Source organism: Festucalex cinctus, chromosome 5 (assembly GCF_051991245.1).
Source record: "Festucalex cinctus isolate MCC-2025b chromosome 5, RoL_Fcin_1.0, whole genome shotgun sequence".
In the NCBI taxonomy this organism is placed as follows: Eukaryota; Metazoa; Chordata; class Actinopteri; order Syngnathiformes; family Syngnathidae; genus Festucalex; species Festucalex cinctus.
In genome coordinates, this window is record NC_135415.1 from 10,537,501 (window position 1) to 10,555,000 (window position 17,500).

At 42.5% G+C, this 17,500-nt stretch overlaps 2 protein-coding genes and 1 long non-coding RNA gene across 7 annotated transcripts in view; 2 read left to right on the forward strand and 1 right to left on the reverse strand.

Moving 5' to 3' along the window:
- ercc6l (excision repair cross-complementation group 6-like) overlaps positions 1-11,984 on the reverse strand; it is a 12,248-nt gene extending 264 nt beyond the window's left edge. Inside the window, exons 1-4 of one of the 2 annotated variants that reach the window (XM_077520605.1) lie at positions 11,245-11,984; positions 8,731-8,889; positions 6,184-6,243; positions 1-3,413 (exon numbers count right to left, since the gene is read on the reverse strand). The exon at positions 1-3,413 is cut by the window's left edge and continues 264 nt beyond it. In XM_077520605.1, coding sequence (XP_077376731.1) covers positions 1-3,413; positions 6,184-6,243; positions 8,731-8,889; positions 11,245-11,300 — 3,688 coding nt within the window. In that variant the 5' untranslated portion in view covers positions 11,301-11,984. The remainder of the gene's footprint in view (positions 3,414-6,183; positions 6,244-8,730; positions 8,890-11,244) is intronic. The other variant, XM_077520606.1, reaches the window with a different exon arrangement.
- On the forward strand, positions 3,555-5,085 carry LOC144018459 (uncharacterized). Its single transcript, XR_013283439.1, has 3 exons — positions 3,555-3,705; positions 3,787-3,907; positions 3,981-5,085. It is a non-coding gene; the product is annotated as an uncharacterized LOC144018459 (long non-coding RNA).
- Positions 11,985-13,145: 1,161 nt separating the features above from the next.
- taok3a (TAO kinase 3a) overlaps positions 13,146-17,500 on the forward strand; it is a 68,025-nt gene continuing 63,670 nt past the window's right edge. For 2 of the 4 annotated variants that reach the window (XM_077520607.1, XM_077520612.1), the window contains exon 1: positions 13,516-13,850. The gene's annotated coding sequence lies outside the window, so the exon portion shown is untranslated. Of the gene's footprint in view, positions 13,196-13,430; positions 13,450-13,515; positions 13,851-17,500 lie in introns of those variants that run through there. The other 2 variants (XM_077520610.1, XM_077520611.1) reach the window with 2 other exon arrangements.

Genomic DNA, 17,500 nt, shown 5'->3' on the forward strand with positions numbered 1-17,500 from the left:
CCTTGAGGAACAAATCCAGAGCCTCGCTGAGTTGGCCTCGCCTCAACGACTCGCGTCCTCGCGTCACCAGCAACTCATACTCGTCGACACACTCGGCCGCCACCTCGGCGGCGCACTGCTCCAACCTCTCAGAGGACGCCAGCTCGGGCTCACTGGTCGACTCATCCAGGTTACTGCTTCGGGGATCCTCCTCCTCCTCTTCTTCTTCTATTTCTTCAACTTCTTCAACTTCTTCTTCCTCTTCAACTTCTTCATCATCCGAGTTCAGAGTCTGTCCGGTGGTGTCCTCCACCTCAACGCTCCCGCCGTCTTCCTCGTCCGAAGAGCGAACGGAAGTCTTAGAGAATATGAGGGAGTGGCGTGATGCCACCGAGACATTCCCCCGCATGCTCTTTCTCAAACCAATGTGCGGTGAGGCCATCGGCGTGGATGACCCGTGCGGCGGGAAGTTATTGAACGCGGCCTTCGACGACTGTGGCAAGACCTCCTCGTCCTCCACCTCTATTACTTCTTCGCTGTCATAAAGGATGGGCCTTGCCTTCTTCTTTGTAGCACCGATGATAGACTCATCCGCGCTGTGTCCGAACTGCCTCTCCGTCAGGGACTTGCCCACGTCGAAGGTTCCTGATATCTGAAGCTGCGACAGCAGCTTCTCCTCCCCCTCGTCATCCTGGTATATGATCTCGCTCTCCTCGTCCAAATGGACTGGTGACAGGAGCTTGCCGTCGTCATCCTGGTACAGGATATCTTTCTCCTCCCCCAGCTGGAGTTGCGACAGAAGCTTCTTCTCGTCATCCTCATGGTTGGAGAGATAGCTCTCCTCCAGCTGGAGGTTGAAGTTACCGTCCGTAAGGTCTGAGCCGCTGACTCTGCACCAAGACTCCATTCCCAAGCAGGACGCGAACGACCGCAACAGGTTCCCATCCAAGTTTGAGGCATCTTCTTTTTCGCCGAGGTGCGTAGAAGGATCTAGAGGAATTTTTGCGTCATCAGCGCCACCTCCTTCTTGAACACTCTCCTGACCTGCCCCTGCTTGGAACTCCTGACTCTCCTCTTGCTTCACAGAAGCCTGACCGTCTACGATGAGGCTTTCTTGTTTTCCGAGGGACAGGCATGCTTTCCCGGTGAGATCGTCTGGGCTCTTCTGACCCTTGCTGTCACTGGATCGGTCTAGGTCCGCCCGGGCTGCTGATGCATTGCCGTGGCGTGCCGCACCCGTCGTACTGGATTTCGGCTTGCTAATTTTCTTCTCCTTCAACGATTCTTCGCGCTCACTTACCGACTTTTGCCTCCACCTCGCCGGCTTGGTGTTGGATTCCAAGATGGTCGCAAACTGCATATGCATATCCGACTCAGCCTTCACCAGCTCCTGAGCCAGCTGGACCCGCCCTTCGATGTACTGTTGCTGCTCTTGGTCCTCTAGATCTTCGTCAAGGTCCATGTTGAGGGAAAACATGAGGTCGTGATCGGAGATTCCGAACATGCCCATGGTGTGGAGGTGGGCGAGGTGCATGTCCAGGTCGGGGTCACTGCTTCGGTGTTTGGCGTGCAGAGACTGTAGCAGCATCTGCGTGGAGGAAGCCTTGGTGTCCTCCAGGCTGAAGAGCTCCCGCAGCTCCTGCTTGCTGAAGTAGCGGAACGGGTTCTTCTTGTCTCCAGTGGTCTGCCGGATCAGCGAGTCCTTGAAGATTTGCCGTCTGTAGATCTTCTCCTCTACCGTGCCGCATGTGATCAGTCGGTAGATGACCACGTTCTTGGTCTGGCCGATGCGGTACGCCCTGTCCACTGCCTGGGCATCAGTCGCTGGGTTCCAGCTGGGATCGTAGATGACCACCCGGTCAGCCGCCGTCAGGGTGATGCCGACGCCGCCCACCTGGGTGGTGAGAAGGAAGACCGAATAGCTGCTGTCCTTCTGAAAGAGGGTGATGAGTCGCTCCCGCTCCGACACCTGCGTGATAGTGCCATCCAGACGCAAGACTTTGAATCCCTGGTTCTTCAGGATGCGCTGCAGGATGTCCAGCACCATCCTGTAGTGGGCAAAGACCAGCGTGCGGTGGCCTTCATCTCGGAGACGCTTGAGTAACGTGACCAAGAAAGCCAGTTTACCGGATTCGGCGATCAAAGTTTCATCCGGAACGTTAGCGATGCTCTGGCTGCCCATGTCGTCGTCGTCGGGGCTCTGCCGAGCCTCCCTGAGACCCAGGGTGGAGGTGGCTCGGGCGGAGAGAAGCCTCGGGTGGTCGCACAGCTTCTTGAGAATGGTCAGCTCGGCCAGAGGCGACCTGGACGTCATGAGCAGCTCTTTGATGTGCTCCAGGGAGATGAACTTCCAGTAGATGTCCTCCTGGATGCTGCTAAGGAACGTCCACACAATCAGGTCGTTTTTCCTGGTCAGTGAGGGCATGCTGGCCCCAAAGCTCTTCGACTTCTTCTTTTTTGCACTCTCAGACTGGGCGGTATCTCGCGTGTCGTCTTTATTCGCCTGCACTTCGGCCTTTGTCCTGCGCAGGAAGTACGGTTGGATGATAGCCATGAGGTTCTCCGACATCCTGGAACCCAGGGCCTTCTCTCCCGGAGTGGCGTCCTTCTCGCGGGCGCGAGTGATCGGGTTTTCGTACTGCATTTTGAAGGTTTTGGCCGTGCCCAGCAGAGTTCCCTGACAGGCGAAGTTGAAGAGAGCCCACATCTCTCGGAGATTGTTCTGGACGGGGGTGCCCGTGAGCAGCACTCGGTTTTTGGACGGTATGGCGGAGGCGCTCTTGGCCGTCTTGGTGGTGCTGGTCTTGATCTTGTGCGCCTCGTCCAGGATCATGTAGTCCCATTTGAACTCTCGGCCCTGGTAGGACGACAGCTCCTGCCAGTTGTTCATGAGCATGGTGTAAGTGGTGATGATCACACCGCTCCTTTTCTGGATCTTCTCCAGGTTCTTGGTCCGCTCGGTCCTGCTGGCGCCGTGAAATTCTTTGACCCGCATGCCTGGCGTCCACTTCTTCAACTCCTTGGTCCAGTTGGTGACCAGTGAGGTGGGCATGACCAGCATGGTGTACTTGATCATCTCGCTGTCGTACATTGCTGACAGGAAGGAAATGACCTGGATGGTTTTGCCCAGCCCCATGTCGTCCGCCAGAATCCCACCTTTGCGCTCATCCCTGTAGAGGCCGTACAAAAAGGCTACGCCATCCTTCTGGTAGTCATACAGTTTGTCGTAGAGCTGCCTGTACAGTTTCAGACCGCTGCTGTTGACATCCACGTACTCGTCATCGTCCTCTAAATTCTGTGCCAAAAACTCTTCGATTTTCCCGATTCGCTTCTGCAGCTTGTCACTGCGGTGAATGTTGTGGGCCATCTTGAAGAGCTCCAGAGCTTTGCTCATCTCTCCTTGCCGGGCCGCGTCTTTGCCGTCTTGGATGCATCTGCAAGCCAAAGAAAAGTCAGCACAGCCACTCTGAAGCACTCAACCGCACGTGACATCGCTAACTTGTGACATCACTAACGTGACATCATTAAACAAAGAGCAAGAGGAGCAATCACACCAGAGCTTCCGCTCAGCCGCAACGGATTAGGGCCTTCATCCATGGATGTTGTCATAAAGACTCATGCGTCACTAATAATAATAATAATAATAATAATAATAATAATAATAATAATAATAATAGCTACATTTGCACAATGACCTCTTGTGGAGAGGAACAGGACGGGCAGCAGGTACATACCGGGACGTTAAACAACCTTTTAACGTGTTGTAGCTGTTAATAGGTGTTAACATTATAAGGCCTGTTTCCAAAGCAGGGACTTTGGGGTAAATTTAATGGGGCCAGCCCGAATGGGCGTGTCCCCGCTGCAGGAGCCTTCCCGACCGGGCCATTATACGGACTGACACGAGAACGAACCGATGTCCTACTTGACGGTAGGTAGCTCCCGGTCGGGCTCCAGAGCTGATTGTTGAAGAAATATTGACTATAAAAATGTCTTACCTTCAGGTGCGACGACAAAGAATTCTCGGATAAGTACTCTTCCAACAACAGAATTCTCCTAATAATCCTTTGCCTATTTTCATACTCAATATTAGCCTTTTCAAATTCTTCATCAAGACGCCATCTCCTTTCATTCAAACCATCCATCCACGCTATGTACACAAAAATAAAACGCAGAAAAAAAAACAGTAACCGCCGCAGGTTTTCCTTTTCGTTGTTATTTTTGCGCCGTGTTTGGGTGACGTCACGGGAGAAACCGTTGCACAGTGATTACGTGTTGCTTGAAATTCGTGTCGTCGCGAAACTGGGTCGTACTCTGCAGTGGAAACACGACCACAAGCGGTTGGGCTGAGAGGACGGTTCCTGTGTAAGTTCATACTAAAGTCGATGTTTTTTTTTTTAAGTGTTGATATAAGTTGGTCGTGTTGCGTCTAAAGCTGGCTACTAGCTGATAGCAAATTTTGTATCTGGTGCTTTTCTTTTGGTCCACGTCATTTTTGACGAATCCAAAATACGTCCAAATAACAGACGTCCCGCCCTTCTTTGGCACAAGTTGCTCCCCTCCTTTGTAGCGGCAGAAGTCCCTTCTTCCATTAAATCCACTTCGGTGCACAGCAGTCACAGCATGCCTCCAGGTGCACTCGTTATGGCTGCGTTGTACAGAATGAAGGCACCGGAGCGCGAACTAACTTGTATGAGCCAACAACTCTGATTGGCCAGCGCCATTAAGACTCACGCATCGCAATTGTAGTTGGCAAATACAGCTATCACTCAAACACCGCGGGGGGGACTATCTAAAACCGCACTGTTTTGCGGTTAGGTTATTGCACTTGGTCAAACCTCGATGTCGGTGAGATTTAGATTAATCGTGCAGCCCTAGTGTACAGTAGGTTAAGGGTATCAAGTTGTCAACACGGATGACAATCATCAATGAGGATGATCGGCCGACAAGATCCCATTGGATTTGGTGTAAAATTTCCAATTTTAGAGCTACAACTCCAGATTTTTCTTCAACAATCGATTAATTTGAAGATTCAAAAAAAAATATATTCTGATTTTTAAAAATTGTTGAATTTCTATCCCTTCATTATTCAAAAACACAAAATTGCTTCAAATTGACAGTGCAGAAAATGTAGAAACAAATTATTATTCAGTTACTATTTAAGTCTGTAACATATCAGAAAATGTGGGGAGGGGGGTGGGGGAAAATGTGGATCCTTATTTGCCCCAAGTCAAAGCAGCTGTTTGCAAATGTCCTGCACTGATTCAACATACAGATAATTACTAGACGAAGTGCAATTTCTGCATAAATTGCGTGGGAATGCTTTCAGCATTCCCGCAACTCGTCAGATTCATGTGGAGCATCGTATTCCATTTAGAATGAAACCAAATGACCAAATGGAATGAAAAAGGCCCCTGATCACACATCACGGGGCAAATCTCAGCGGAATTTCATTAAGGGAGGCATCTTCCTGTTGCCAATCCTGCTGGAGTAGGAGTAGGAAATTAATAATCCAATTACCGTAGTCATTCCATTAAGTAGAATAAAGTAATTGTGACAATACTACTGTTAGTGTGTACGTTTAAAAACCGCTGTATATATTTTCAAAGGCAATTTTACATTTTATTTTATTGTTCTTGACTTACATAAGTGTGGCTCGCGTCACACACAGGGTGCCAAGACAACAGTTGAGAACCACGGCTCTAGTATTGGTGTGTTGAATGTAAACTCAAATTTTGGCTCACAATACGGGGCAGAAAAATAAAATAAATTCAGCGACGGCTCACAACTTCAGAATTGTCCAAGTTGACGCATGCGTGAATCAATGCACTACTGCTTTAAATACTAGACTAAGTGCAATTTCTGGAGAAATTGCATGGGAATGCTGAAAGCTGAATGATAATAGCTGAATGCTAACGTGAATGCTTCTGAAGTAAATTGGAAATAGTTCAATGTCTATCCCATTGAAAATGAATGGGGAAAAGTTGATATGTAAGGTGAAATTGCGCGAATACTGTAAGTAATGTGGAATCAGATGATAAATAAATACCCCAGGAGGCGTTTTTTTTTTTTAAGCAAGTTGAAATTTGAACAGTGTAAATCTGAAGTACAATGTGGAAGTTGTTACATGGCATAAGAGTGTGTAGAATAAAAATCACAATAACGTGGCAATGCTTCAGCATTCTCACAAAAATGGTGCTTCATTACCTGTGGTAGACTTTCATGCTGTCCTCTTCCTCCTCCTCATCTTCATCAATGGACAAAAACCTGAGAGGACACCAACAAAGTCACACATTCAACTAAAGACAGCCGCTATGCTTTTATTGCGTATTAGACCGTGCTTGTCCTATACCAGTGGTAGGGCTGTGCAATTAATCGGCATTCAATTACAGGTTAAATTATTACATTCCACAATTACAAAATCAGCATCATCGTTAAAAAAGATTATTAGTACTAATTTGTAAGTTTTTTAAAATGTATTGATTGGCACCTTTTTAAAAAAAAAAATTAAAATAGCTAATAAATTTTGCTTCATCCAAAAGGAACTTGCATAATTAGTGTTTTAAACAATTTTGTCTTCATATATTTTTTTTACATTTCAACATACTGCACAGTGCACATGCACTGCATAAATATATATATATATATATATATACACATATATATATATACATATATATATATATATATATATATATATATATATACACACACACACACATATATATATATATATACACATATATATATACACACACATATACATATATACACATATATATATACACACACATATACATATATACACATATATATATATATATATACACATATATATATATACACATATATATATACACACACATATACATATATACACATATATATATACACACACACATATACATACATATATATATACATACATATATATATATATATATATATATATATATATATATATATATATATATATATATATTAGGGGTGTCACGATTCGCCAACTCCACGATTCGATTTAAATTTCGATTTTGGGGTCACGATTCGATTTTTTTTTCGATTTTTTTTTTTATTTTTTTTTTCCGCTCCCCCACTTTATAACACAGAGGCATATGCTTCTGTAGGCTAAGGCTAGTCTATGATCATTGGTTCTATTCATTGTACAGTAAATCTTATTTCAAAAGATCGGCTACATATAGGTGATGCAATTTCCATATTATTTTTGTGTAAATTTATGTAATATATGATAATTGACATTAGGCAGGAATGATCAAATTCAAAGAATTTATTTACAATATAAAGTTAACCGTCTTGTTCTTACTGAAGTGTAAAATAAAAAATAAAAAAACAAAAACAAAAAGTCACAGTGGGTGCCTGCCATCTATTGACTGTTTTTGGTTACAACAGTGTGCTGTGCGTTCCTCTTAAAATAATGTGCAATGTGCAACAACAACAAAAAATATATTGTATCCAAAGTCATGGAACAAATACAGCCTGAACAAACTATATCCCAACATTTACAGTTGCTGGGCATACTGTAGCGTGGTTCAAGTACACTAATTAAATGTTTGAATCCAGCGTTTTCCAAGGCTGCAGGTCTGCTGCTATAAATAGACCTATGGATCTGGCGTTTCGCGCGAGCTGAAGTGTGTGGAAGTTTCACTGTAAATGAGGATGAAATAGTTGGTTGGACCGTTGTTTTCCCACTTCTAGTTGAATTTGATAAATCTAAATCTTTGTGATGCCTGCGTAAATGTCCCGTCATGTTTGTCGTGTTTCCCGTTGTTACGGCTGGCGGCTCGGGCCCGCCGCCGGCTCCGCTCCCCTAGTATGTATGTGTGTGTTTGTGTCGGCTGGTGCCCGTATAATGGTACTTCAGTTTGAATGCGCCAGCGCGACACTCTGATTGGAGGACTGTGCCAGCGCGACACTCCGATTGGACGACTGTGCCAGTGCGACACTCCGATTGGACGACTGTGCCAGCGCGACACTCCGATTGGACGACTGTGCCAGCGCGACGCTATTGTGTATCCGTGTATTATACCCCTATTGGTTATTGTTGTTTCTCCTCCGTTCTGTCAGTTCTGTCAAATGCGGTTATTATTTGTTCACCTTCCACTTTCACTCCCTTGTCAAACCCCTGCCTGAAATTTCAATTAAAACTACTCAGATGTTAAAGTCGACCCGTGTTTATCTACTCTATATTTTCTGTTATTGTGTTACTTCCCTTCCCCTTGACGAGCCGGGCGTAACACCGTGGCCGAGTACAGTACGCGCACATAGCATATCTTGCAACTGTGGTCTTTTTATCGACAACGTGAACGTTGTCGACATAACTCACCGGGAACGCAAAATGTTTCCAAACTGGTGACGAGAGAAGCGGGAGCGGCTTGAAGCACCATTGCTGTGTCTGTCCGCGCTTGCCATCATGACTGCAGGAGAAGTCAGCTAACAAGTGCCGTTAGCTAGTAGCTGAATGGCTGCGTCTCATTTGCTTTCCTGGGAGGTGGCGGTGGCGGCGGGCGCGGGGGGGGGGCATCGAATCGTGTGTCCTCTCTTCTATTTCGATGCTCGAAATCGTGACGTAATTTCGATCGATTTCGATAAAAAATCGAAATCGTGACACCCTTAATATATATATATATATATATATATATATATATATATATATATATATATATATATATATATATATATATATATATATATATATGTATCATGGGGAAGGGTATGAGGTAGGGCTGCGGTGACGACTTGAGCTCGGCCTGCAGACGACTGGTGAACTCCTCGGGTTCGATCTTTGCGTCGAGGAGATCCTGGATGAGCGCCTTGACGTTCTTGGAGGTGTCGGGCGACGGCGAGTTGTTGGACGCCAGCTTGATGAGCGTGGCCATACATGTGGCCATATATGTTCTAACATGAAAAAGGTTAACAACCTGTATGTTAAAAACAGTGGCTCACAGTTATAACACTGAAGTTTGAGATTAATAAATAATACATTTTCATACAAATCTTACAGTGTACATGTACAAGTTTACTGAATGGTATTTTCTAAATTGAGTAAAAAAAATCATAACAATCGACTTGTAAATTCATATCGGGATTAATTGGTATCGAATCGAATCGTGACCTATGAATCGTGATACGGATCGAATTGTCAGGTACTAGGCAATTCACACCCCTAATATATATTGTCATTTGTTGTGCCCTTTTTTATGTATGTAATGTTAGTTTTCTAAGATATAATCAAGGGCAATCTTGATATTGGACAATACACTGAGCTAGCCTGGACAATTTCTATGTCATGAGAATAATCTTTTTTTTTTTTTTTTTTTGTAAGTTGTTGAAGGTTGTTTCTTTTTCTCTTTGAAAAATGTCAATAAATATATTGCTGGTAAAAAAAAATATGTCATGGAGTTAATAAAGTGTATATTATTCACAGCTAATTAATTAATTAATTCATTAATTAATTCATTATTATTATTATTGTTGCATTATCATTTAAATTATTATTCAATTTATGACAATGGCATATATTTATTTATTTATTATTATTATTACTACTATTATTATTATTGTATTATCATTTAAATTATTATTCAATTTATGCCTGTGGCATATAGTGGCAGGGATGTCCCTCTGTTTCACGCTAGCCACCGTACTAGTCTTTTACTCCTCACCGTCTTCCGTCTGGTTTAGCATCACTGCCGGCAGCCGAAAGAATGATCTCCTCTCTGTGTGAGCTATTAGAGCATCCGTCGGCCGCGCACAAGTTCACCATAGCATTGGTAGCTGATTTATCAACTCTTTGACCTATTTTCTAGCTCACACTGATTGTTTTCTAATTCACTCGCATTGACGCGCTGACCAACACCGCTAGGGGCGCACTAACATAACGTCACAGTGGAAGGGTCTATAGCACATGTCGTAGGCATTATCATTCGAATTGTCAACAAGTGAGAGATTATACCGCGGAGCTAACACGGAGCCTACCAAAATGACTGCCAGCAATGCATTGTGGGATATGCAGAAAAGGGCAAATCCCTCTATTTCCTGCTCGTCTTTTTTTTCCCTTTTGGGCTTGTCTTATTTAACTTGCCGCCACAACGAAGTCTACTGCTGCATTCGAGGATGGTCAGAAGTCGGAAATATCTGAGTTGAAACTTCCCAGTTCCAACCTCAAAGCGTTCGAGGTGAAAGTAAACAACCAAAATGGCAGATAGTGATAAATTGGTTTTTATTTTGGTCTTCAAAACTCAATGGGGTATATGGCACGGAAGAGGCGGGACTGTTTTTTGCACAACAGTTTGTTTCCGGTTCGGTTTGCGACGTGTGGGCTGCGGCAAAAATACTTGTGCTTCCGACTTTGTGCCCCTGGGTTGCGTGTTCGCAACCCGGATCTATTTCCGGTCCGGGTTGCAACTGATGTGCAAAGTCACGTCCCGCCTCTTCCGTGGCATATACCCATTTGACCTCCAGAACACTTACCTTTTTGGAATTTTGCTTCATTTATTCTTTTAATCTTATTTCATAAACATTCCATACAGTTAAGTATTTTACCGTATAATTTCATGCAGGGATATAGCGGTAATGCTGTCACGTACGTTGCGTTACATTAAGTTATGGTGAATATTTATGAATGAAGAAAGCTATCTAGTTTTACAGTCGTCCCTCGCTATAACGCGGTTCACTTTTTGCGGTCTCGCAGATTTTTTTTAAGTGCAATTTTGCATAATTTTTTTACAGTAATATACCCATTTTATCAAATTTATGAAGGTTTGAACATTGTCAAAGTTTGAACAAGAGAGAAATGTGAGAACATGTAAATGCCTCAATGAGAAAAGTGTAGAAATTGTGCGGTCGGGGATTTTAGAGCCTTAAAACATTTATAAGAATTGTAAAACATAAAGCTAACTACTTCGCGGATTTCATTTATTGCGGGTATTTTTTGGAACCTAACCCCAGCGGAAAACGAGGGAACACTGTATACGCGAGTAAATTGTTTTGCCATTCAGAATGACGTCACATTGTAGTCCGCCGGTGAAGTCGGGGTCCTTGGTTTTTTAGGACTTCGCGAGTGGAATTTCCGAGTTCAATGGGGCGTTCCCAGACGCACTTCCCGGTTTGAACGCGGATATTTCCGACTTCCGACCATCCTCGAATGCAGCATAACTTCGGGATCCTCCTATCTGGCGCCGACGCCGTGATAGCCAACCGCCTCATTTTGCTGTTGTTTGACGCTAACCCGAAGAGTGAAACTTAACTTACTTGTCCAGCTTTTCCCCAAGCTCCTCCACGTCGCCTTTGGGATGATTTCCGCTCATGTCTGGAAGCTTCGTCTTGTACCAGGCTGGAACTTTAAAACAACTTTGTTGGCGATATCAAGCTCAAGAAGAAAAGAAAGAAAGCAGCGAGCGTGACTTGGTCTCGAAGCACGACTTGACTTCTTCCTCGCCCCGCCAATTTCCTCAAACTCGCACGCGTAGGTGACGTGTTGACGTATAACTGACGCTGTCCAATCCTTGGCAAAGTCGACTTTGTGTAGGCGGGACATTGGGCTGGGGGAGACCAGCCAATGAAATTCGACGCCGGGTGCTGCTGACCGCTTGTTTTCATTGGCTGGAAGTAGCGGCGAAGACGATGGTTACGTTTAATGTGTTTAAATGTTAAAAACAATAAAAATAAAAATCTCGCTACTGTTTACTGTTTTGTGAATGTTTTTTTTTAATTTATTTATTAACAATCTTTATTTTTAATTCAGTTTACCTCAAACCTCAATTTACATAACAGCGACACAAACTGACAATAAAAAAAATAAAAAAATAAAAATATATATGCCTTGCCATATGACACAAAGATCAAGCAATTCAGTTCACGTTTTTACAAAAAATATACAACACCTGGGGTATTAAAAATACAACATAATTATTACATTCCAAACTGATATCCACGAGTTGTTGTTTTTTTAACATTTCTGCATGAATAGCAATTATTGATTTATTGATTGACATTTATCAATTCAAGAGACTTAAAATAAGTGTACACGATTTTAAACATTATGTTTACTAAAACAAATGTTCCCCCAGTTACAAGAGACAACAATGATTAAAAATAAATAATAATCAATTTCATTTTAACGTTTTTTTTATTTAGATTCAATTTGCTCATTGTCAAGAGAAAAAGGACCTTTAGTTTTTAGGTTGTATTCCAGACTTATTTAATTTTTGTTTGAAACTATTTTCAAGCATTCTTTTCGCTTAGGGTTATTTTTTAATGTTAAATTTTTATTCATAGGCTACAACTAAATTTATTCAGAAACTCCTGAGGAGCTGCGATTGGCTGGCAACCAGTCCAGGGTGTACCCCGCCTACTGCCCAGAGCCAGCTCAGATGGACGCCGGCTCCCCCCGCGACCCTTGTTAGGAATTATAAATGGATGGATGGAACTCCTGAGGAGTCCTGAGATTATTTCCTTATATGTGTGTGGGTGTGTGTTTATATATATATATATATATGGTAAATTTGGTGGTAAATTTCGCTTTAAAAAACACCCCGATGGGACTTTAGATAAAACAAAAGTAATTTGCATTTAATTAATTAATAATTGCTGAATTGTTCCCAATTGATATGATGCTGTTAAGTGTTGAGCCATCGCGCGTGCATGCAATTGCGTACATGCATTTAATCAATGTTTGCAAATGACTGAAATAATAAAATGCGTTGTCAATATATATATATATATATATATATAGTGAGAGTGAGAGAAAGAGTGAGAGAGAAAAACAGAGAGAGAAAGAGAGAGCGAAATAGAGAGGGAGAGAAAGAAAGAGAGTGAGAGCGAAAGCGAGAGAGAATGAGATAGAGACAAGAGTGACAGAAAAGAGAGAGAGAGAAAGAAAGACAGAGCGAGAGAAAGAGAGAGAAAGAAAGAGAGCGAGATTGCGAGAGAGCGAAAAAGGGAGAGTGAGAGAGAAAGAGAGAGAGAGAGAGAGAGAGAAAGAAAGAGAGAGAGAGAGAAAGAGAGAGAACAGAGAGAGCGAGAGAGAGAAAGAGAGCGAGAGAGAGAGAGAGCGAGTCCACTCCGAGTGTATCATACGAGTGAATTTTCAGTTCCAGATACGACCGACAGATGGCAGCATTTCATTTGAAGGGGACCATAATTTGAAGTTTCACGCGCACGTCGCAAACAATAGGTTTCTTTTAAGTACTACGGATAGCAGGTAAGAAGACTTGTTAATTTGTATTCTGTCCTATTTAATCATGTTTATTTAAACCTACAAAACGCAATTGAGGCTGTCCCATTGCGCGCGTGCCGCTTTCATCAGTCAGGAAGTCCAAGCGCAACCACACTTGACATTTCCCTATTAAGCCTTAAACTAACGTCTCTCTTTTTTTTCTTTTTGCTTCACGTTTTTGTCTTTTTAGCTCACACGGTCACCACAACTTTGCCCCCCCCCTCTCCTCCACCCGAAAGGTGAGCAGCTCTCCCCCCTTTGACAGTGGGTGAGGAGAGGAGGAGGAGGAGGAGGAGGAGGGTAACAAACCGGGGGTGTGTGTGCGTGATTGACACTTCCTACTCTCTCGGTAAGCCGCTAAGCTAATGCTAACGCGAGCGAGGTCACTTGGGAGTCTTTAAATCGACGTCACTGAGCTCGGAGGCGGCAACTTCGCCCGCCGTTGACTTCTTCTTCTTCTTTGGGGATTTACTCGTCGGATCATATTTGGGAGGATTATTCGCGTTCGAGTCGGCTGACTGCTGACAACCTTGGCCGGGGCTCGAGAAGGGGGCACTTGCTCCTCGTTACGCGTCCGCCGTGGTGGCACCTCTCGCCTGGCCGGGGGGAAGAAGAGGCAAGGACGCGTCGTCGCTCGGTGGTGAGTTCGACACACGCGCAACGGAGAGAACGTGACAGCAGGTGGTGATGATGATGATGATGATGATGATGGTGATGATGATGATTTGGACTACCGAGGCGCTTTCACAAGCGTCCGTTGCGAGAGATTTTTAACCCGTCAACGCCGTGAATGTAACCTCTCTAAATCCTTGCCTTTGATGATGGCGTTGATTTCATAACAATTATTTTATTAACAACCCCCCCCCCCATCCCTTCCCCCAAAATATGCGCCATGATATAGACTTTTCCGACCGAACGCTCATGCGTTTCAAAGTCAACGCGATCGTAGTAAAAGCGTGGCGATAATAATGACGTCATCTCCTTTGGCACGCGCGCGTGTGAGCGACAGACGGCGGACGCGCGCCTGTTTTTTTTTTTTTTGTCCTTGAGTGGTGAAAAAGAAGTGCGCACGCATGCGCGAGAGGATTCGGCGGGACGGCGGACGTCACGTGACGTCTACGTCGCCTTGTCGCACGAAGAGAAGCGTAGCACAAGCGATTGTTTTGGTTTGAACAGTGAAGATTTGGTCGTATGTTTGGAAAGTATGAATGTCGAATAACCTTACAATTGACTTTAATTTGACATAGTTTTCTGTCACTGCCAAAACAGGCAGGGCTGAATTGGCCATCCGGCATACAGGGCAGATGCCCGGTGGGCTGGCGCCTTTGGGGCAAATGCGGTGCTATTTAATTATTTTCCTCCAATGTACCAACCAAAAGAATGGCCTACAGTTTAGAGGGAACAGTCCATTAGTCCATTTTCAATATAGGCAATAAACATCAGTGGCAGAGCGGAACATTTCAAATTTTGTAATGGGAACCACGCCAGTCAATTTTGTTGAATATCAAACGTCGAAAATGAGGAAGAATTTTTTTGGGGGGGATCTTTACTTGTGAACATGCATAATTTTTGCTAAATCAGAATTTTTGGCATGTGAATTGAATAGGGACGTAATGATATCCAAACATCACGATACGATATTTGTCACGATATGAACGTCACGATATGATATTTATCACAATATTGTGGGGAAGGTGGTAATAATAAAAATAAAGGTCATAATATTGTAAAAAAAAAAAAATAGTTCATACTAAAAAAAACAAAAAAAAAACACAATACTGTGCGTTTGTACCATACAGCAAAGCTCATAAACAACCTACAATCTCTAATAACACTTAATAAAGTATGGCACTTACTTGCTAATGCACGCACACATTGAGTTCCTCCACATATTGGCTCGCTTCACATCTGACCCATCGCGTGGAATTTAAACATAGAAGGGCTAAAATATGCCTTGTGAAAATTAAACTGCACTAAAAAAGTAGTCACCAGAGGGTGCGAGAACTGCACAAATGGGAATCAACCTGACATTTTGAACAGATAGTATTGTGACTAGGAGTGTGACCATATATCGATATCGAGATAAATCATGATACTTTGTCTCCCGATAGATTCTCGATACGTCTATGCAAGTATCGCAATTTTTGTAGTTAATATACAGACACTATAACGGACGACTACTTTGTTCATGACTTATTGAGCGATTACTTGGCGGCCACTAGGGTGAGCTCCTCATAAGAGTGCCGGGGAAATGGCGGAAATCTTCAGGCGAAGAAGACTAATGAGCTTAGTTTTTTAAAAATAATAATAATAATAATAATAATAATAATAATAATAATAATAATAATAATAATAATAATAATAATAATAATAATAATGATGATGATGATGATAATTATTATTATTATATATTATTTATTTTTATTACTTTATTCTTTTTTTACTTATACATATATTTGTTTATTATTATGATTATTATTATTATTATTATTATTATTATTATTATTATTATTTACTGTATTTTATTTATTATTTATATTATTATTATGATTATTATTTTATGATTAGTATCATCGTGGATTTATTGCCTGAGCAATATATGGCTAATCGCGGTATCGTCATGTCGTGAGATAATCGTGAGCCTTGTATCTCATATTGTATCGTATCGTATCATGAGGTACCCACAGGCTCCCACCCCTAATTGTGACATGATGACGACAATATATTGCGGCAGTTTTAATATCGCGATATCATGATTTTGCCATTATCGTTACACCCCTAGAATTGAATGAGCAGAACATTTTGAATGTGTCATGAGAACGTCATGACCTGTTTTGTTGAAAGTGTCATTGCGGTTACATTTTTTTGTATGTGTATTGCAATGGTGAAAATGTTACCTTTTTGGTCGGTGGTAATTGTTGGCAAGTTGAAAATCGTTCCCAAGGAGAATTGGTAGGGGTCACCGATCACAATTTTCCGGCCGATCGCCGATCCCCGATCTTTTAACAAGTCTGACCTGCTGATCCCGATTTTTGCCGATACCAATTTTTTTTTTTTCCCATTTCAAGCAGCATATACCTTCAGTGTTCTAATATTGGTTTATTGGAAAACATTGAAAAATATTGGCGAAACAATACAAATTGGTTGTTTTAACTGCACATGAAGTTGTTCTCTCAAATAAAAATGAAATTCCTTTAAGTCATCTCAGCAGAAGAGGATAGTGGCTGACTTTTTCAGACCTCTGAGGAGGGAGATGAGATAGGTGGAAAAGATCGGTTTATTCTTAAGGGATCGGCCAATCACCGATCTTCCAAAATTAAGGAAATCGGGGCCGATAAATCGGCCGGCCGATCGATCGGTGCACCCCTAAGAATTGGATGATCTGAAGGAAGGTGAAAATTATGTCAGTGGGACTGAACGCTAAACAAGTCATGGTGAAACTCGTTAGCAAAAAAGCGTGACTATTTGGAATGAAGAAAATACTAGCCCACGTAGTGTGAATTTTTGCAGTATGTTGAAATTGGAATGATGCGAATCGGATGAATTATGTGGAAGGAGGTGTATGCTGAAAAAGTGTGAGGAAAAAAAAAAGTAATTTTTTCGCATTTTACCAAGAACTCGACTAAGTGCAATTTTTGGAGAAATTGTGTGGGAATGCTGAAAGCTGAATGCTAATAGCTGAATGCTTACGAAGTAAATTGAAAGATACATTTTGTGAAAATTAAAAAGTTTTCATTGAAGTTAAAAGATAACTGAATGAAAAGAACTGAGCAGTATCACAGAGCTGGTAATGATGATCAGTTAGTTGTATGTATGGAAGTGGGCGTGGAAAGTCGGACTTAGAAAAAGTTCAATGTCAGTCCCATTGAAAACTAGACTAAGTGCAATTTCTGGAGAAACTGCGTGGGAATGCTGAAAGCAAATTGAGAGAGAAATTATGAAATTATATCCTCCTTGTTACTGGACAATGCGCTTTACCGACTGTGCCATCAGACACCTGGTAATGACTCTCCAAATATATCTCCATCTCTTCTCTGGGAAGCAGGGAAAGCGGTAATTAGAGGGAAAATTATATCATATTCAACTTATAAAAAGAAACAGGATCAAAAATTAGAAAAATACCTGGAAGATAAAATTAAACAACTAACGGATGAATATGCATTAAACCCAAATAATCAAATATGGACGGAACTACAGAATATAAAAGAGGCACCAAACTTTATGTACTATTATATAGCTAATCAACTACAATATGTTGTGCTATGGACACAACCCAACAGAGATACTAAC